Genomic DNA, 22,069 nt, shown 5'->3' on the forward strand with positions numbered 1-22,069 from the left:
TTTTCCAAGTAATTATAATAAAATATGTCTATTTTCAAAATACAAACACAATTTGGAAAAGCTGATAACTATAAGGACAGAAAGAATGTAAATGGAATCAAATTAAGAAAATAAATGGGCAATAGATTGATTAGAAAAAAAGAACAAATAGGATCAGTGAAAATATATGGTAAAATGCTTAAAGTGAAAATATAATTTCATAGAAGCTGGTCAGACAATTGAATATTAGTGGAGAAGTTGAAAAAACTCAAAGGTTCAAGGTGATTTCATCAGAATGTAAAGGAGCTGGTTACAGACTAAGAGAAATAAAGAAACATTACTGAAGATATGTTACAGATAAATTTTTACACTGACATAGAAGCTACAGAGTAAGAAGAAAACAAAACAAAATGGTGTTGCGCAGAAGCTTGACATGCAAAACACAGAGATCATATGAGAGCAACAGTTTAAAAATGCAATGCATATTTTAAAAAACAGCATTTTACAGAGAGGAAATGAAAAAGTATCCAGTATTTTGGTCACAAATAAAGAATGGGTGAATGAACTGAAAGTATTGGGATAGTGGACTGAAATATAGAACAGAAAATGTGAACTAAGACCGATAAAATTTTATCCAGATAAATAAGTTATATGGTAGGAGGAGGAGTAAAGATTGCATAAAAGAGTAACAGTGAAGCAGAATAATATGGTATTCTATGAGGAATCATCTGACCTGAGATGCAGGAAAAAAGACACAAGATATTAGTAAGAAACATTACTGTTTATTTTTGCACTAATGTTTCTTCTCTAGGTACCACTACTGTTGAGAAAATAAATACGATGATTTTTCAGTACTTCCCATTACAAAGATACCTCTGAATTTTGGAATTTTTTTAATGGTATTCAAAATCTATATTTTTAGTCGATGTGAGATACATGTTCCCTTAAATCTTATACTGTTAAGTTGTTGAATTTAATTCTGAAAAAATTAAAAATTTAATAAACTTTTGGAAATTAATGTGGAACATCATAATGAAAATATGAGCCTGCTACTTTTCTAGTTCAATGATGCCACCCTCAGTTTTGTAGCATTTAAATTTCTTTAGGCATATTTCACAACTAAAACACCTAGAGCTAACTTTCTTACAGTTTGTAAATAATAAATGTTATGAAAGTTAAAGTTAAGGTTGTGGATTTAATAATGATTTTTACTCATTTACACATTTTTGTTTCTACAAATAATAAAAAATGTGATATATGACAAATTTTACTACTTGTATTAAAATATTCACTTCTGGAAGTCAGACATCTTTAATAGTTGCCAATATTTTGTAGAAACAGTTAGTGTTTCCAATTTGATGAAGCCACATGAATTCAGTAAAGTTCGCATAGTTCCACAGTTGATCTTATTTCAGGTCACTAAGCAGACAATATTATGGGTGGCAATATTGTGATTTACTTCAAAACTTATAAATCTAGTAGCTTCCTCTTTTTCATTTGTTATGCACCTACCCTGACGGATATTTTGGTTGATCCTTCCTCTCAATTTTCCTCAAAGCAACCATACTCAATGAAACAAAAACTTTTAATATTGTTGAATTGTTGGACCATTACAATGGAAAAATATCAGGCTGTATTTCCATTACAATGGTGTCATAATAATTGCAGAAATTTTTTCAATTTCTTTGAGATCAAAAACAAACATATTTCTAGTAAAATAATAGGATAATAGTACATACCTAATAAGCATCACCTCATAATCTTAGCTTGAATACATTTAAAAAATGCAAAATTCATTGCAGTCCCATTATAATCGAATAGTACTGATTTTATATTGCAAACTTCAAATACAGTTAACAGAGAGGCATAGTCTAATCAGGTCATTGATATTTATAATAAGGTGATTATATAACTATAACACTAGAGCAAAATCTAGCTAATTATCAATTTCTTACTCTAAAAATTTGAATTTGACATGACTGAATACAACAGTTTTAAACCATGCTATTAAATAGCATGCATTTAAATTCTTAAAATTGTTGTCAGTTTAGAGTTAAATCAAGTATAAATGCAAAAAGTTATTTCTGAAGTCATACTCAAGTAAGTGACCACAAGTCACTGTGGACAAAAACAAAACCCAAATCTATACCACCAACCTTCTATGGTACTTCTACAAAATAGAATACTATGACAAGAACCATTCAAATTTACATTATATTATAATTTTCTAATGTATGCAGCAGTTTTAATAATTCTATATAGTAATCTATGGAGAAAGCTTCATGTCTCATTTAAGTTCCAACATCAAGACATTTTAAGACACACAAACAATTGCCTACGATACAATTACTAAACTCGGTCAAACTGCTACATTCATAAGACAATCACTGCAGCAAGTCCATCATAATAAATTCACAAGTTCACAGTTTTTTCATTAGGATAATATTCCTGTAGTGTATTTATATGTAATAATGTCACAAGCAGTCCCAAACCCAGGGCTCATCACTTAAAAGATGGGGAAATGTGGAGGGGGAGAATTACCACCTCATTAAAAATCCTTGGTCCATCTGACTCTAAATGATAGAACTTTGCAAGATAGAGCGCTGCCTAGCATATACATATGAAAACTATTCAACAGCCTCAAAGCCAGAAGAGAAAGAAATTTCCATCAGTAGAGACGATGGAAGAGCTTAGGGCATAACCCAAAGGTATTCCAGGGTGGGAAAGATTCTGTAAGCTGCAGAAAAAGCAACTTGGCTAGAAGAGAACTCCAATAAAAAATCCCTGACCCTCCACATTGGTGGTTGCGGATGGTGTTTGCTGCTCCACCTTGTAAAATGCAAATTGCAACAAATACAAGCAATGAGCCTCAGATCAGAACAGGAAACACTTCTTATTACATTACTTATTCAGATCAGGACTGGAAACATTACTTATTGAGATGTTGGAAGCGAAATATACTTTGAGTGCTGCAAGTCGGTAAGTGCAGACAACGTTGAGGAATGATAAGATGGCTGAGGTTGGTGATGTAATGAGGGATCATGGAATTGAGCTGGCAGTGAAAGAGGTCCAGTGGAAGGGCGCAGTTAAAATAGAAAAAAAAGATTCAACTGTCTAAATAGCAGATCAAAGGAGTGTTCTTATATGTGTGTTACATGAGTGGATTATATGGGATTTTATCAATGCCAAGCTGAAGAAAAGCCTTTTAGGATTTGGGATAGTATCAGAGCAAATACATAAAAGTAGACTGAGAAGGTCCTATATTTGCATATTAATGTTAGATTGGCCACTGATCATTTACTAATGGACAACCAGTATGGTTTCCAACCGAGCAAGAGCACTGAGGATGCCATACTAAAAGTGATGGATATAGCTTTCTCTAGTCCATGTAAATATGTATTAGGGATTTTTCTGGACGTATCTGAGTGGCCCTCTGGCAAAGTTTCGTTTGTTGGATTCGAATCAATGACCGGATTTGGGACTGATGATCTATAGTGGCTGGTTTTCTTCACGTCCTTGCGGTGTGTAGGTCTGCAGAGGGAGTTTAATCGAGGTACTCTTTCGTAGTAGGATCCCGGATGATTAGGTTTCCGGCTTAGGAATTGGATTGGTTGGGGGTAGGCGCATTGGCATCGAGCCACAGTTATATTGGTGTTGTTTGTGATTCGATTCGGGGCTTCCGCTGCCATCAAGGTCCCTACCGTCGGGGTCTGGGGGCGAGGCTTCCCTCCGCCTCTGGCGGTCCTGATCGTGACTTGGTAATGCCACGCAAGACTCCATGATGGAACCGGGTGGGGGTGCGGGATTTGTCTTCGCCTCCTGCGCGGACCGGAATGAGATTACGTTCCCCTTGTTACATGACATAAATTGGTTGACTTATTTGGGTGTAGGTCTGAATTTCTATGTTGCGTAAAACATAATTTTGATTGGTATGAATGTAGCACTGATTTACCTTTCAACTCGTTCGTTTTTTGAGGCCTTCAGTCACGAACAATGCTGTCAAATCTGGACTAGGCGCTTCGCGCTTCCGCGGTTTCGTTCAGTTAGTTTGAGGGAATCATGTTAGGTTGGATGTGAAGATGTCCGTTTGAGGCCTATGTGAAGGCAAAACTTGATTTGTATTTTATTGATGCAAATGTCTGTCGGGGCATTTACATCAGTGGCATCCCGACCGAGGCCTGGCTGATGACTGTGAGATGTAATCAGTTAAAGGGTCTAAAGATAACCTCCGGTTAAGCCCCTCAGGGCTTGGAATGGAGGGGCTGGTGTGGCGACTGGTAACGTCACAAGGTGGGTGTTTTCCCCTTCAGAAATATTACAACTATATTTGCTTACACTCTTACTGAAAAAACCTCTAAAGGAGCCAAGAAGGACTTTTATGATCAGCAGGCCAATGAATACAATGCAGCTGCTAAATATAATATGTTCCTCCTGTTAGGAAAATTCAATGCAAAAATAAGAAAAAAAGCCTTGCCTCAATGAGGTTGCAGGAAAGTTTACACTGCATGAGGAGATTAGTGAGAATGGCAGAATGTTAGCAGAACTCGCAGAATAGCAATTGCTTCTAATTGCTAGCACATTTTGACCATAAGCGAATTTATTTAGGCAAGTGGAAAGTACTAGGTTCTAATGCAGTGAACCAAATTGACCACGTGCTGGTATCAAAAAGACATGCAAGCTCAGTAGAAAATGTAATAGCAGCCAGAGACCTTGTAACATTGATCACTAATTGGTCAGAATCAGGATCTTAGAATGCTTAGTAGTAGCAACAAGTGAACATGAACAAAAAAAAACAAAATAGAACAAAGAAAAATCTAAGAATGATCAGGTGAGGAACCAGTATCAAGAGTGCCTTGGAGGATCACAGTGTGGGAGCAAAGAATGATGTGGAAGGTGTGTGGATGACCTTGATACAAAACATTAAATGGTTTGATGAGGGGGAAGAGGCAATAAGCAAGAAAAACAAGGACAGACTGGTGATACTACAAAGGGGCAATAAGAATGAATACCACTAGATATAACGAATAACAAAGGAAAGCAAAAAGATAAGGAGAAAAAAAAGGAATACATGAGGAGTAAATTGGAAATGTAGAAAATCTTAATAAAGCCCATTAAACTAAGAAATTTCATAATACAGTTAAAGTAATGAAAATAATTTTCAGCCAATATTCAATCTATTAAAAGACAAAAGTGGTAATAGCATACATAATGAGAAGCAAGTTAAAGAACAATGGGCTGAGTTCTTTGACAAACTCTTTCAGAGGGAGGATTCAGGAGTGGAAGGTTGGAATCCAGAATAACAAATTAAGTTATTAGAGATAGATATGCTCATTATTTTGGAGGTTGAAAATGCCATAAAAAGCTAGAAAAATTGCTAGGCACCTGGCAAACATCTAATAACAACAAAGATGTGGAAGAGATCTTCACAGTTGTTGCATAGACTCATAGTGATGGTATGGGAAGAAGAAATGCTGAAGATTGGTGTACCCCATTTTCAAGAAAAAGAGACAATGCACCAATCACATAGCTATCACCCGTCTGGATACAGGATATAAAATATAGCATATTAACAAACAGAATAAACATATATGCTGAAGAAATCAATAGACAATACTATTGTGGCTTTAGACAGGGTAAAGGCACCTCAGATCAGATCTTTGCGCTGCGTCAGACTATGGAAAAGTTCTTTGAACACAGGGGAGACATCCATATGCTATTCATTGATTTTCTGTAGCTATTCAATAAAGTTAAGAAAGAGACACTTTTGGAGGCAATGGTTGGCTGCAAAATTTCCCATAAATTCATACAGCTGACATAAATAATGCTCACTAACAACACTGGTTGAAAGTAGGACGAGGAGAACAAACAAACTCATTAATGGAGTAAGACAGGACAAATCACTTTGGACAATACTTTTTAACTTAGCACTCTAAAAGCAATGACAAGATTGGATACCAGAGGTAACAATACAGAACTATCCAAGTGCACACACATGCAGATGATACAGTACAGGTTATCAGAAGCATGCGAGCCTTGGTAGAAGTTTTTGAGGCATTGGTGACAGAGGTGAACTTTGTGGGTCTACAAATTAATGATCACAAAATAAAGTACATGAAAATGATTATGACAAACAAAAATACAAAGTGTGTGCAAATTGGCATTTACATTTTTTGAAAATTTCAAAAATTTCTTATATCTTGGAACCAAACTTACATAACATTTCTGAAGAAATTAAAAGGAGAATTATACTGGGCAACAAAGCATATTTTGCTGATACAACTCTTGATGTCAAAAATTATCTCTGAAATACAAAGATCAAAACATACAAAACTTTGATTAGACTTGTGATGTATGAGCTCAGAGGATTGGATCCTGAGAGTACAGCAGTGCCTGAGAATTTTAGAAAAATAAAAATATTTTGAAGAATACATGGACCTGCCAACCAACACAACAAAGAGATTAAGAGAATTCTTCAGGCAGAACATATTCCGGTTTATAAAATCAAAAATAATCGTCTGGCTGGGACATGTTGAGAGAATATCACCACAAAGAACTCAAGAGGCAAGTAGCAAGTGCTATTATTGAAAGCGAAGAAGGAGAAGACTGTAAGATTCTTCTTTACAATGGCTGAAGGAAGTGAGGAACCATTTGCCTGTGTTATGTGTCACACGTTTCACACAATGCTTCAGAGCTAGCAATATAGTTTCTCAAAACTCTTGCCTAACCAGAGAAGCAAAACAATTCATTAAACAAATCTCTGACTGAACAGGGTATTAAGATCTAATCAAACTGCAAGCATTACATTTTCCCTGCATGCCCAAGGGTTTCTAGAAAATCTATAGTTTTAAATAAAAATTTGCAAGAGAATTCTGTGACAAGACTTCAACAGCAATTCTAAATAGTATAAATAATAATAATTATTTTTTGCTTAAAGCAGCTACAGAAATAAATGTCAAAGAAATTCTCATTTTTAAACCCAACCTTTTTAGTTAAATTATTGGAGCTAGATCCACTTATTAAAAAAAAATTAGGTAGTACCCTAATAACAAATTAGAATAGGTATAAATCTTTAAATAACTGCTAACAATAACCTAGTCTTTCTTAAATCTGTGATCTATGGAAATCATCTAAGGTAACTGTAGAACATAGCAGCAATATATACAATTTTTTGAAGAGCAATATGCTATTATCCCTTTGATTAAAAGAGTAAAGATCCCATTCACAGATATGCCATCTGTATTTCAATAGGCTTAGGATGATATGTAAAATTATTGATTTGGTGGAAAAAGCAATGGGAAATCACCTTTATTCTTCTCTTTTCTCATAAACCTAACATAGATGCTTATTATTTCTGGAAACGGTTATGAAGTTTTGGCAGTCACTGGTATAATGGTAATAACATATATACACAGCTTACATTAAAAAATAAAAATTATTTAAATTAAAGCATAAACATTAAAAACATTAGTTGTTTGAGCAGCCTTAATTTTTTTTAGTACACTGTATTAACAGAATTAGGTAACAGAACATATGCAATTTATTTTTCTCAATATTTATTCTAACACTTATGTACCATATTATTGAGTATTAGCATTTTATGTTGAAGATATAATCAAAACTTTGCTGACCTTGGAGAGAAAAATTAATTTAAAAACTTATTTTAAAAAATTCAATGCATTGCATATATAGATTCACCCATTAAGGGATTCAAAATATAAATTTTCTTATTTCTTAAAATAATGTAAATCACAACAGTTTAATTTTCTAAAAAAAATCTGTATATGTAAAGTGAAATACTTCTTACTCATCAGATTTCCTGAACCCTTAACCTAAGAAATTTAAATTGCAGGTAATTTCTGTCTACAGACCCACTAGAAAAACTAATCTGCTAGTAACTGCCAAATTTGTAGAGGGTAGTTATTACATACCTATATGTAGTATATTACAGATGAGAAGATACTTCATACATACCACATAACACCATTAGCTGCTTATTGGTCATCAGTAGCTACAGCTTAATTTCTCACAGACCAGTCACGTGTTAATATGCATGTGTGTCATTAATACCTATGTATATATATAATTTTTTTAATATTAACCGTAACAGTTAATAAGATAAGTATACTTACATATTAACATGTACTTTGTATTATGTACAGTTTAACATTTTTAATATTACTATTGTATGTTAAATTTTTTTTTCAATTTATGAAAAACTTTTGCTGTGAAAAATTGACTGTTCCGAATAGCAATAACAAAAGCTGAAGGTCAAAACCTAAGAAATCTAAACTATATAAAGTATGTTAAAACATATAATGAGAAATGTATTGCAGTAAAATCATATGAGACCAGAAAATTCCCTTGATAACATTAAAATCTTCTTACAGTATTACATTAGCTTCTTTAATACATAAAATAAACCATGCAATTTCAATTTGAATTTGTGAACACATACATGGAATCAATTTATTACAGCTCTTTGTTTATTTAAGTCACCCAGAACAATTCAATCTTATATAAATGAATACTATGGATATAAATGAATACCCAGTTCCTGAAATCACTATTTCTCAGGAGATTTTTAATCATTTTTCTCCTAAGTTATTAAGCTGATGTGTTTTCAGAATCACATTCCAGTAACAAGGAAAACGACAAGGGTAATACATAATAATACATCCTCCATTCTTCATTACAAACTTGGATAAAAAAATATTTGAGGAAAATAATAATAAGCAATATTGATGAAAAACACACCACAGGTAAAATGAGAGCATATTTCAGGTGAAAAACAGTAAACAAGTTCACTTTAAATATTAAAAATACATTTTAATGGTATAAATATATACAGAATCCAGCATTTATTTATTTTAAAATATTATAACTTAAATATCAACAACAATTATTTTTAATCAGTTTTAAATGCATTCTTCTGATACAGGTTATCTTACTTGCCACCAAATATTGCATGGAATGTAGTGCCATTATAACCAACATCTGATGATGGAGAATCTATAAATGATATGTACATCCTACAAAAGAAATGAATAAATCTGATTAGATTTTATTATTTTTCTACATATATGCAAAAATAAGTACATGTATTAAAGTATGTGCCTATCAAATAAGTTTCTCTTAACTCTGAAAATTCTTACAGGCAAAAATAGTCTGCTGATGATTCATCACATGCTTTATGTACGAGGTGCTACCCAAAGGTTCACGGAATTTTACCATAAAAATAAAATAGCTTACCATAACTTATAATTTCCACTGTCTCCTTCAAAGTAATCCCCTTGGGCATTGATACAGTGATCCAAGTGTTTCTCCCATACTCCATGCATCCCTGGAAGTCTGCAGGTGTAAGTGTTCAAAGCATGTTCTGCGTTTCTTCCTGAATCTTCTCAATTGTGTTAAAACGACAGCCTTTCAATTGAAATTTTATTTTCGGAAAGAGAAAAAAGTCGCACGGGGCAAGGTCAGGCGAATAGGGTGGGTGGGGAATCACTACCGTCTTTTTGGAAGCCATGGAATTCCAAACAGCTAGCGATGTATGCACGGGGGTGTTATCATGGTGCAGAACCCAGCTGTTGTTACCCCACAGATCTGAACGTTTGCGCCTAATGCTTTCACATAACCGCTTCAAAACTTCACATTACAACAACCCATTGACAGTTTGACCAAGAGGAACAAATTCCTTATGGATAATGGCTTTGATGTTGAAAAAAACAATCATCATGGACTTCACGTTGCTGCAAACTTGGCGTGCTTTTTTTGGCCATGGTGAACTTGGCGACTTCCACTGCGACGACTGCTGCTTAGTTTCAGGGTCATACCCGTACACCCATGTCTCATCACCAGTTATGATGTTGGAGATGAAGTTAGGGTCATCTCTTGCTGAATTTTTCAATTCACTACAGACAGCTATGCGATTTTGTTTCTGGTCACTGTTCAACAGTTTCTGTAAGAATTTTGCAGCAATGCATCTCATGTTCAAATTGTCAAACAAGATGCGTTGCACGGACCCATATGACATTTGCACAAACATCATGGATTGTTTGTCTACGATCTGCAACGATAGCCTCTCGCACTTTGGCGATGTTTTTTGGTACGCTTGTTGATGGTCTTCCTGAACGCTCATCGTCATCGACTGTCGTTTGTCCATCTTTGAATCGTTTGTACCACAAAAAAGTTTTACTTTTACTCATAGCATTGTCACCAAATGCTTCCACAAGCATGCGATAAGTTTCTGCACCAGGTTTTTTAAGCATGAAGCAAAATTTGATGCAGGTTCTTTGCTCTTTAAAATCTCAAAAAAGGTAAATGATGATCTTAGCTTCACTGCTGATTGGGCTCAAACGCATGTCTTCAACTAAATGAGGATAGATCCAAAGTAATGATTATTGGAAACTGTAGGTTAACGAGTAGTGTAAATTTGAATACTGCACTTCCAAGAGTATTAAATGGTAGCAGTTAGTTATGGTGATTATGTAAAAAATCTTGGTTTAAAGATAAATAGTTTATTAGGTTGGACTGAACAGGTTAATAAGGCATGGAGAAGGGTCTTGGCATTCACTTATTAGATTTAACATCTATTAACTTATGTTAAAATTGATATTTACAAAAACTTTTGTTTAAGTTAATTATTTTGCTTATAATAATTATTATGATCAATGACATAAATGAAGGTTGTGAAAAGACTGCAGTGGATTCAAAAGTAATTATACATTTTGTGAAAATAAAACTGCACAATTTTGTATCATAAAATGTTTTAAATCTGAATGAATTTTATTTCACCACAATTTTCTATTACTTGACATCCTGAAAAAATAAACCACAAAAACGAATAGATAAACCTCTTGGCCTTTGAAAAACTTATTTTTAGTGCTAATATTAACTGTAAGGATATTTAACTTGGTTCAATATCACAGATCATTCCATATCATAGAACTTCATATAATTTTAGCAGGTGCTTATAGATTTTTTGACTTTCTGAAATCTAAGAATAAGATTACTGACAAACAAATCCTGTAGAGCATAGCCCTTTAATTATGTTTATTTAATTATGGCCAATTTACTTTTCGTTTGCCATAATTAATAAAAAAATAATACACCTTCTTATTTATTTTTCATTTTTAGATTTGCTTACAAACATTTATCTATCTACTCTCTCACTACAGATAGTAAAAGAGAAGATAAAACATACAAAACAAGGTACACATGTAAACATAAACTATCTTGATTTTTAAAACTTACAAAACCCACTTCTTAAGTAATTAAGTCTATTTACATAATAAGTACATAACTGTTTTATTCAGAATATTACATTTTATGCATTACATAGATCACAACAGGAAAGGATTAGGTGTCCTATTACAAGTAACAAAGGGAACTGCTCTGGTATTTACTGAAAGTATTATGGAAATCTTGGGAACATTTCAATCAAAGCAGCACAAAAAATATAAAATTAATACATAAAAATGAATAGTTTAAAGATTATATAAATAATTAGAAAGAGTAATATGAAATAAGAGGGATTCATGTATCGTATGTTTCAAAATGAATATCAAGGTTTTAAAGCTATGTAATATTTCTCAAGTTTCACATACATTGATTGATTATACATGAAATGAAAGAGCAACTCAAACAGTTTAGCTGTGCACAAGCTCATAAAATGTTTCCGGTACCTTCCACTTGAAAACGCTAGTAGCAAAGATGGTAAACCCCCCCCCCCCCCCCAAACAGAAAACATTCTATTTTGCAGTTTGTAAAGAGTGAATCTGTAATTGCTATTGAACATGCACTCTGAAATTCCTTTGCGATCCCTGAGTAACAATAACATTCATAGATGGTATAAACAATTTGAAACCACTAGCTGTATTTGTAAAGAGAAGAGTACGGGACATCTGAGTGTGTCTGAGGACAATGTTGAACGTGTAAGATTCTTTTGTGTGTAGTCCTAGGAAATCCTAGGCTATGCTACGGCTATGGCAGCTCTTTCTTCAACTGCAATTTGAACCACAGAACTTCTATTTGGCAACAAGATGGTGCACATCCTCACTGGCATAATGCTGTACATGACTGATTGAATGAAAATCTCCCCAACTGCTTTACCAGTTGCCGGAGATAAGATGACAGGGCTTGTTTGCTGTGGCCTCCATGATCGCCCGATCTGACCCTTTACAACTTCTTTTTCTTTGGTGATTTGATTTATAAAGGATCACGTGTATGTGCCACTGTTACTAGCTGACCTACCTGACTTGAGACACAGGATTGAAGAGCAGCTGTAGCAACAATTATTCCAGACTTGCTGATTAAAGTATGGGATGAACTCTCCTATCGGTTGGATGTGTGCCATGTGACGAATGGTGCCCACACTGAACACCTATAGGAAAAACTTAGGAGTTGCTCTTTCATTTCATGTATAATCTAGCAATGTAAGTAAAATTTAATAAATATTATTAACTTTAAAACCCCAATATTAATTTTGAAACACACAGTATATTAAGGTAACAGATAAATATAATCAATAAAAACTGACTAATTACCAAATCCTGAAAATTGAATAATATTTGTGTGTGTAATTAGGTATTCATTGCAAAAGGATAGGGAGAATTCAAATATATTTAATTGGTACTTTTTAAAAACCTTTATACAGAATATCCCTTTTTCATGACAGCATTTCATATACAGCTGGAGAAAATTAACCCAATTCCTAGCAGTTTATTTAGACACTATATAAATGGAATAAACCAATTTTATTTAATTATAGGATGAATTAATTATTAATTTCAAAATGAATTAATCTAATCCAATTTATCCTCAAACAATTCTTTAAGAAAAATATTTTTTTATTTACTAGCTTAGAAAACATTTTAAACAGAAGGCTAGTTAATTAAAAAATAATCAATCATTGTATTATTTATAAAATATTAATACTTTGTTTGCTGACTTCTTTTATGCATCCAATTATTGAACAACACATTTATCTATGATTAATGAATGATTGCAGATAAGATAAAATTATCTACTACAAAGTTTGAAGAAATATCATGTGCACCTCCTTTAACCATTTTCTAAATACTAAAATTAAATTTTTCTTTAATCACAAAAATATTCTAGGTTAAAGAATCATTAGCAACATTCATATGCCTTATTTCATTTAAAATGTATTGCTAACTAATCATAGGATTTGTTATGGACTAAACATAATATAATCCATTGAAATCATTAAGTTTTAACACAAAAACAACATTCGTTTAACATCATTTAATTAATCAATATGAGCAGATCATTTAAAATAAATTTAAACTGAATCATTGACAAATGTTTAAAGAATTAGTTTGAAATTGTTACTCAGAAAAATGGAAAAAAACTCTTGCGCAGTCTGCTAAGAAGACCAACTTTTCATTTCAACACTATTTCGCAGTCAGAAACGCACTGATTTTCACAGTACAACATACTACATACATGTGATTAATCAATAGACCCTACACACAAGCATCATGTTTCAACCATAAGCATATATGAAAAATACACCACTATACAGTCAATACACTTCAAATTCTTTTGACCTTATATATAGTGTAACTCAGGAACAACTCATCCAATCTTCATAAAAATATTCACATTTACAACTTTAGATATGCTACTACAGCATATCTAAATTTCAAAGAAACTGATCCAGTAGTTATAGAGATTCTTAAGCCACAAAAGTATACACTCAGGTCTATAAATAAATAAATAAATAAATATATATATATATATATATATATATATAGCATAATATATATATATATATATATATATATATATATAGCATAATATATAGATTATAGATAGCAGCACTTTTCCAGATGATATTACATAACCATTCAATGTTCATTACTATAGTATTGACAGGCCAAACACCTGTAGGATAGGATAGGATAGGATAGGATATTATATTTTATTTTATTTTATTTAATCTTATAATACTTGAAGTCATATTTTTATGTGCAATTTTTAATTTTATTTATTTTTTAATATTTATTTTTCAGTTTTTAACTTTTTATACTCTAATTTTAATTTTGAGTTTAATATGTAATTTAATACCAAGTATTTTACAAAAAAAAAAGAAAAAATTTGCTAAAATGCTTTTGTAGATTGTATGAAAAAATAAGATGAATGTCCATTTCATTTTATTCAATTCTGTACTTGGGTGGATCAAGTTCAACCTATTTCATTTATACAATATTTATTAGTACAGAGGTGATATGGGTCTTGAAAAGATCAACTTTAGAAAAATAATAAAAATATATATATATATAAATTAAGTGAATGATATTTTCATACTACCTCATACATCAAAATGTAAAGAAAATTCATTTTCACTATTCACTCCCACCCTGCGACTGAAAATACCATACTTTTCTTAGAAAGTTAGAAAAAGATATGTTATAATTAAAATAATTTAAAAACATATAAATAGTTTAAATACTCATTACATAATAAGTAATGCAGTATTGCAAATGCAATCAATTTCAACATCCACTTGTTTATTTATCACAATCCAGAGTACTTAATGCAATCAGCCTATTATACATGTGAAATAAACTTCATCCTGTGGGACTGTGTTTACTTAACAGAACAAGCAAAAAAGCACATCATATATTTCACTTATCTTAAGTGTGCAAAAAAATCAAATTTTTTAAGAAAATTTGAATATCAAAACTAAACTATAATCAAATATTTTTTTAATTCTACCTGTCTTTTGGTATTCCTAATTCCTTTTCAATATGATCATAAATAATTGCAGCAATCTTTTTATTCTGTTCAACCCCAAGCTGTCCAATACTCATAAGGGATGCATTTCCACACAAATCGGAAGAACCACTAAAAGAAATTGATTGATCTGGCACTATCAGAATACCACAATACTAAAAAAAAAAAATAATTTCATTAGTAGTTTAATTAATGAAAAGTTTCCCTTGTTGAAAAATGAATAAAAGATTCATTTGTTTCTTATCAACATCAATATAAAAACAAAATAACGCAATGTAACAAAAAAGACCAAAAACCTACATAAAACATATTACCAAATCAGAAACTTAAAAGAAGAAATTAAATTGAGTCGATATTTATATGTTAAAAGTTTAAGTCCAATCAGTGCAAATTTCAAGAACTTACACTATTAAATAAGCTTATTTACAAACAATAATACAGCTGCCATACAAGGCATTTATGAATAGTATACAATTCTCATAATTCATTTATGGGGCCAAGCTGATGAAAGTTACCTAGACTGGGAATAAAATAGTAAGTAGTTCATCAATTTTCTCATTAAGGAATATGAATAGTCCACTTAGTCCTTCTGACAAATATACTTCTAGACAAATGTTACAATATACATGAAAGATAAACATTAGAGGTTATGAATAAATTTTAACTGAAATTTGAGCTCAAAATAATTAAACCAAAAAATTATTATGTAATTTAACATTAATTCTTTTTTTTCCTGTTTAGCCTCCGGCAACTACCATTTACAAAATTCTTCAGAGGATGAATGAGGATGATATGTATGAGTGTAAATGAAGTGTAGTCTTGTACATTCTCAGTTCGACCATTCCTGAGATGTGTGGTTAATTGAAACCCAACCACCAAAGAACACCGGTATCCACGATCTAGTATTCAAATCCGTATAAAACAATAGATACCCTAGGGATACCTTTTTCTACTTTCTTTTCGTTCTTATTAAAATCGAAAATACTATATATCTTGAAACGAAGCCCTACAAACTTACGAATCAGTTTACCGTTCATTTCATTCTTGAATTTACCATGTTTCTTATTAGTCATTCTAAAACATTGATGGTCAATGGGGTAGTCAGAAATATCAAATTGATCTATATCTCTCCGGATATCGTCGTAAACGTTATTGGTTTCATATACGATAAATCAGGGTGTCGGTATCATCAACAACAGCTGAATATTATGATCGTAACCTTTTATCATACAATCATAATGAATTTCTACATGATCATTTTACTGATATCTAATACTGAAAACACGATGTAGATCGGTCGATTTAGAAATATTTAAATGTTCTTCAAACTATATCAATATAGTAGAGAAATACGAATCCTGTACCCTAGGGTTTGCGATCACCTTGTCAAGTTTTCGTATCTTCAGCTTCTTACCTTCTTGTACCTTCAGATACTTACCTAAATATTGAACTGCATTTAAAAAGACGGAGGGGCTTTGGTTTCAGACACCGCCGCCTCTTTCATCCATACAACTACCAATTTACGCATTAATTGTGTGATATTAGTCTCAATATGTGGGCAATAAATTGGTGGTGAAATGTACAACTTTTCAAATTTTAATTTGTTCTTGAAATTAATATCAGTCAACAAATTAGCATCAATTACCTTCACTACAGAGTGATTGTTATGTAACATAATTAAGTAATATATTCTTACAAAAAACTAAATTTTAATGCGTTTTTAATTCTCTTTTTAAATACGGATTGTATACACCAAAGAACACCGGTATCCACGATCTAGTATTCAAATCCACGTAAAAATATCTGGCTTTACTAGGACTTGAATGCTGTAACTCTCGACTTCCAAATCAGCTGATTTGGGAAGACGCGTTAACCACTAGGGTAAATTTAACATTAATTAAAGATAATTACCGTAACTCATACTTTACAGTACATTACAGAATCAAAATTCAAAAAGGTTACTAACCCAAAAAGTTACTATTTGCAAATTTATTCTTTCAGTAGATATTGTAAAGACAAATTAGTAAGAGTTTTAAATATAAAAATTACATTACACATCAGCTGCCCCAAACCCAGTGTTGTGTCCACATTAACAGAAACTACAAGAAGCATCAATGAGCAAAACCACTTTAATTAACAACAGTGAAAACAAATGGTCAAGTAAAACTAACAGGTCATATTCACCAACATTGGTTGTTGCTGACTTCAGAACATCACACAGAACATAATCATAAATGACAAAACATTTGGCACATCCAAAATACATTCCAAAACATAAAAAAGCACATCAAAATGCTAAATCACATTAAACGCAGAATATTAGAATTGTATAACTGAATATGTAATCCATTAACACATTTTTAAGTGCAACAGCCTTCACTGACTCACTCGCCAGGAAGTTGGACCAAATGTCCAACTTCCTGGATAACCAAAAAGCTAAAATTCTGAAATTATTCTTAAGACAGTATTACAAATATACAGAAAAGATAAGAAAAAATTATTTTGATCAATAACTCTTAAGGAAATTGGGGTTAAAAAGAAAGGACTGGAATGGGTGAAAATATGAAACCTGGCAAGGTTATTTGTCTTAAGAATTAAGCTATCACTACCCAACTGACCTATACATTAAATATGAAATATATTAACAATTAATATTATTAATATACATTACCCATTGCATTAAACAAGTCTAAAGGGATTAATATAAAAATGATTTTTAAATGCAGTATTGAGAATGTACATTTTAGAAACTTGAAACCAACCATGAAATATTATCCCTTATAATATAAGTATATAAACAAAAAATTACATCCTTTTAAATTACATCACATCGCCCTTTTTCCTTTCAACCACTATGAAGCTGAATTAAAGGTGACATTTGTAGTTCCTCTGTATTTTTCAATCAGGTAATGTTAAAACTAGTCTAGTGGTGAACTCATCATTGCAAATCAACTGACTTCAAAGTCGAGTTCTAAGGCAGTTACTTTTATACAGATATGAATACTAAATCATGGATACCGGTGTTCTTTGGTGGTTAGGTTTCAATTAACCATCCACTTCAGGAATGTTCAACCTGAAACTGTACAAGACTACACTTCATTTACATTTATATATAACATCCTCATTCATCCTCTGAAGTAATTCCTTACCGTGGTTCTGGAGGCTAAACAGAAAAAGAAAGGTAGTGTTGAAACGAAATTCACAAGTGAAAGTAACTTCAAAAATATTTTTAAATAAACTCTGGGCTTCCCTTTTAAGCACTCCTAAAAGAACTGCTCATTATTCATTAATTTGAGATTTTTATCACCAGCCCCATCAAAGTTATTTGAAGCCAAAATTTGATTTTTTTAAAAATTAGTTTTCAAAAATTATAAAAATTTGGGGATACCTATATCACCATTAATATTATTTATGGAAAAACTACTAACATATACATACATATAAAAAAATAATTCAAACTGTGTATGCCAACCCTGCCTCTTGAAATTTCACAGTTTTTCGTGTTCAACTTTATTGGTAATTTTCTCATAGAAAGAGAGATAGGTAAATAAACCACTGGACCAATCTTTTACTTTGATAAAATATGATTAAATTACTTTTTGTTTCATCCTTCCAGGACCAATAGTTTTTTAGTTATCACTTTTTCTGTAAACCCTTACAATCATACAAATACATGTGAACACAGTAACAAAAATGGCCACCACAGATAAACTGCTTAAATAAAAAATTTTAAAAAAAATAGTTATAAGGTCCTGAGATATGTAGGAAACAAGTGGGTAAGTTTCATTTTTTCTGAATTGGTCAAGCAACCATCCTTGGGTCACTTCAAATGGATTGTCCCTAATTTTACTTACAGGGATAATTTGTAAGTATGTAAAGATTTAGTTTTTAAAGATGATTGTTTAGTAGATGCTTTGTCCCTTAGACATGATATGTTGAAACTAATTAATTTTAATCATCTTGGTATAGAAAAGTGTAAAACGAGAGTAATAACTTTATTCTGGCCTAATATGTGTAAACAAAGTGAGGAATTGGTTTCAAATTGTGTTACCTATTTACACCACAGAAAAGCTAACCAGAAAGAAAGAATGACAGAGAAATGCCAGATAAACCTTGAAGTATCTTAGGAGCTGATGTTTTCCAATATTAAAAAAAATATTTTTTTTATTGTAGTACATTATTTTAGTAAAACTGTTAAATTAGAAGACTTAATAGCATACCAATTTAAAAATTTTGTGAACAAAATGTCCTTAAAATGTTACTAATACCACTTTATCAATAAATGACTCGCATTATCAATAAAATGACTTAGCAGAGAAATATATTCAAACTTTCAAAGGTATACTCAAAAACATTGAATTGGCAGGTGTTGACAAATATTTAATTATTCTTGAATTAAGAACTATCCCAATTTCTGACTTTAATACAGTCTCCATCTGAATTACTGTATGGAAGACAAATCAGAAACTTATTACATTTTAATTGTCTGGGCAACAGAATAACTAAAAAAAAATTACACAATAGAGCTCATCTTCAAAAATTGTATTATGACAGGGGTACTCAGAGCAAACTCTCAAAGGGTGATAATGTAATTGTTAGGAGCAATTACATTATCACCCTGGGTAAGTTCTAGCTGTAATTGTACAAACTGTTGACATTAGAGACGCACCAAATTCATTAGTTTCTCTTAAGAACAGTAGAATGAATGATAGAAATAGAAAATTTCTAAAAAAAAATAGAATACATTTAATTTTACAGTTCAATCCTGAAATTAAAAATTAAAATTATTTTAATATTACCCAATTTAATAGTAAATGTAATACTAATAATAATGGTAGCAGTAATGTGGATATAGATAGTTTTCATAACTCACAAGATGTATTTAGAACTAGAACTTGACCAAACAGTTCTTAAGCCATCTTTAAAATATTATGCACAAGGTTTGTTGATTAAATGTTTTAATTTTGTAATTAATTTTTATTAAAAAAAAGATGTAATGCACGATGATCGTGACAGCAATGGTATGGTCAATCATTTTATATAATGCATGTTATAAATGTGTATATTTTAATATTATACCATCAGTTAATGGTAACACATAACAAGTACCATTGACAACTTTTCCACCCCATATTCCATTAGACCTGATCAACCTTCAAAGGGTAACAGAACATCATACAATCTTCAGTTGTTTAAGGCAAATCATTTAATAATACATTATTCTGCCTCCTTTTTTATGAATTCTCGGATCATTTAATTTATTATATACTGCTGATGATTAACAGATTACTCATTAGCCGTTCTAAGGTGTTGTATCATATTTTTATGATGCTTTATTAAATCATAAGAATGATTAATAGAGAATAATTCAACTACAGTCGGTGATTTTTATGGCATTTCGACTATTCCAGTAAATAATTAAACAACGATAAACTTTTATAATTAATACCGATTTTTAATCAAACACTCCCTCCTCACGAGTATGAACACAGGTAAAGCATTCGTATATCAACATCATAAAGCGGTAACCAAATAACTTGCAATATAATATATAAGACATAATTTTAATTTAGAACATCAAAATTCAGCTGAAAACCTAATTATATCCGTAGTTGGGAAAATAATTATGTTAAAAACTAGAATCTTACAACCACCAGAGAGCACAATTCACAATCACTTACACTTTCAGGTTTACCGAGAGCTTTGGCTATCACTTTTACAGTTGTCTGATGAAAGGTGGCAGGGACTTTACTTTTTGGGAGATTCGTTTCTATCCTAAAAAACGGCATTTTAATCAGAAATACTAATAAAATTCAACGAGTATCTACAATAACACAAATCTCCAAGCTAAGTACACCGAACGACCTAGAAGACAACCTTCAGAAAGTGTAGTTAACAAGTAATGCAGTTCATTGATAACTTATTCTTTAGAATCACTCTTTTGGGCGATTCAAAATAACAAGGGCAATCATAGGTGACAAGAGACAACAATGAATTACTCTTCAATACAAGAAATGCTTGCTGGAATTAAAGCGGCAATCAAGAGGTTCGAAGCACAGAAAAACGTCAATCTCAATTCACCCGAACATAACATATCAATTTCCAACTTTTTCAAAGTAGAATATATTAAAAAAACCATATAAATAACTAATTAATAGTGTTGTAAAAGTAACGATAAATTTAGTATCATATGTATTTGGTATTTTCCAGTTGGATACCCGTTACTGAATATTCGTTACTCGTTAATTCGTAAATAAGATACTTGATACTATATCGCAGCTACCGTATCATAGTACAAGTACTACGTTACAAAGAACGTATGGTATAACATCGTACAGTATTTTATAATAAAGACCTAACAGTATTTACTATTCTAACAAAAATTAAATTACAATGAAATAGATACTCGACTCATTCACTAAACCGATTGTTTTTAATGTCTTTTTCTTTATAATTATTACTTAATTTGTATTTTGCAGAAAAATATTAAAAAGAAGACATTGACTCATCTTTTGTGAGTAATAATTTTTGAATCATGAATCCAGTAAATTGTTCATAAAAAATTGTTTATGACTACAAATATTACACAAAAAATGTAAACACACTTAAGTAATTACAACTACAATCAACTGAACTACAATCACGATCGCAATATAAAAATAAAATTTCAATTAATAAACTTACAACTTCTATTTATTTATCTTACTGAGTTTTTTAATTTTAAATGTGGTATTTTTATCTTCCGTTGACGTTTAAAAATAACATTATTTTCCATTCTTTTCGGTTTTAATGATGCACGTCTTTCGGATAATATTTGTCCTGATTTGAAGAAAACTCTTTCCGTTGGCACTGATGTAGCTGTAATAGATAAATATTATTTTGCTAAATTAGCATGTTCCGGGTTTAAAATTGCCCGTGTACGCCACCAACGTAGTGGATCTTCTTTCCTGTTGAGTAGCCTTTCTTCATTATATTGCCTCATCGATATGATACTGGCAGCAATTGTGGACACAGAGGAATTTTTCGTTGCCCTCATGTCGAAGTCCATTCAGATGGAATCTTCATCTATTCCATCTGAATGATTTGGCCCTCTCTCTGGTTTTCCAGCACCATTCGTATCGGTGACATTTTTTCTAGATCAGCTATAATACAGTCTTTGGCATATTCATATGAAGACACATCACTAAACACTTGCCTTTTGAATCTAGGATTCAAAAAAGCCGCTTTCGACAAGTTGTGCCGCGAACAATTTTTTAATTGTTATTGAATTCTGAAATTAATTTTTCAAGTAAAGTTTTTGACAATTCATTGTTAAATTAGATTAAATTAAGAT

At 31.6% G+C, this 22,069-nt stretch overlaps 1 protein-coding gene across 1 annotated transcript; it reads right to left on the reverse strand.

The window, feature by feature from the left end:
• Nucleotides 1-8,784: 8,784 nt before the first annotated feature.
• Nucleotides 8,785-20,640, reverse strand: LOC142322299 (macrophage migration inhibitory factor homolog). The gene is made up of 3 exons (XM_075361216.1): nucleotides 20,418-20,640; nucleotides 14,719-14,891; nucleotides 8,785-9,008 (listed from the first exon to the last, which is right to left on the reverse strand). The coding sequence occupies exons 1-3, from the start codon at nucleotides 20,523-20,525 to the stop codon at nucleotides 8,924-8,926; spliced, it is 366 nt and encodes a 121-aa protein (XP_075217331.1). The 5' UTR covers nucleotides 20,526-20,640; the 3' UTR covers nucleotides 8,785-8,923.
• Nucleotides 20,641-22,069: the final 1,429 nt, after the last annotated feature.

Source organism: Lycorma delicatula, chromosome 3, assembly GCF_047948215.1.
Source record: "Lycorma delicatula isolate Av1 chromosome 3, ASM4794821v1, whole genome shotgun sequence".
Taxonomy (NCBI): Eukaryota; Metazoa; Arthropoda; class Insecta; order Hemiptera; family Fulgoridae; genus Lycorma; species Lycorma delicatula.

Coding starts and splice junctions, on each gene's coding strand:
- LOC142322299 (XM_075361216.1), bottom strand. CDS start 20,525: ATGCCGTTTTTTAGGATAGAAACGAATCTCCCAAAAAGTAAAGTCCCT. Junction 14,892..20,417: donor CTCTCGGTAAACCTGAAAGT/GTAAGTGATTGT, acceptor TTTTTTTTTTAG/TATTGTGGTATTCTGATAGT. Junction 9,009..14,718: donor TTAGGAATACCAAAAGACAG/GTAGAATTAAAA, acceptor TTTCTTTTGTAG/GATGTACATATCATTTATAG.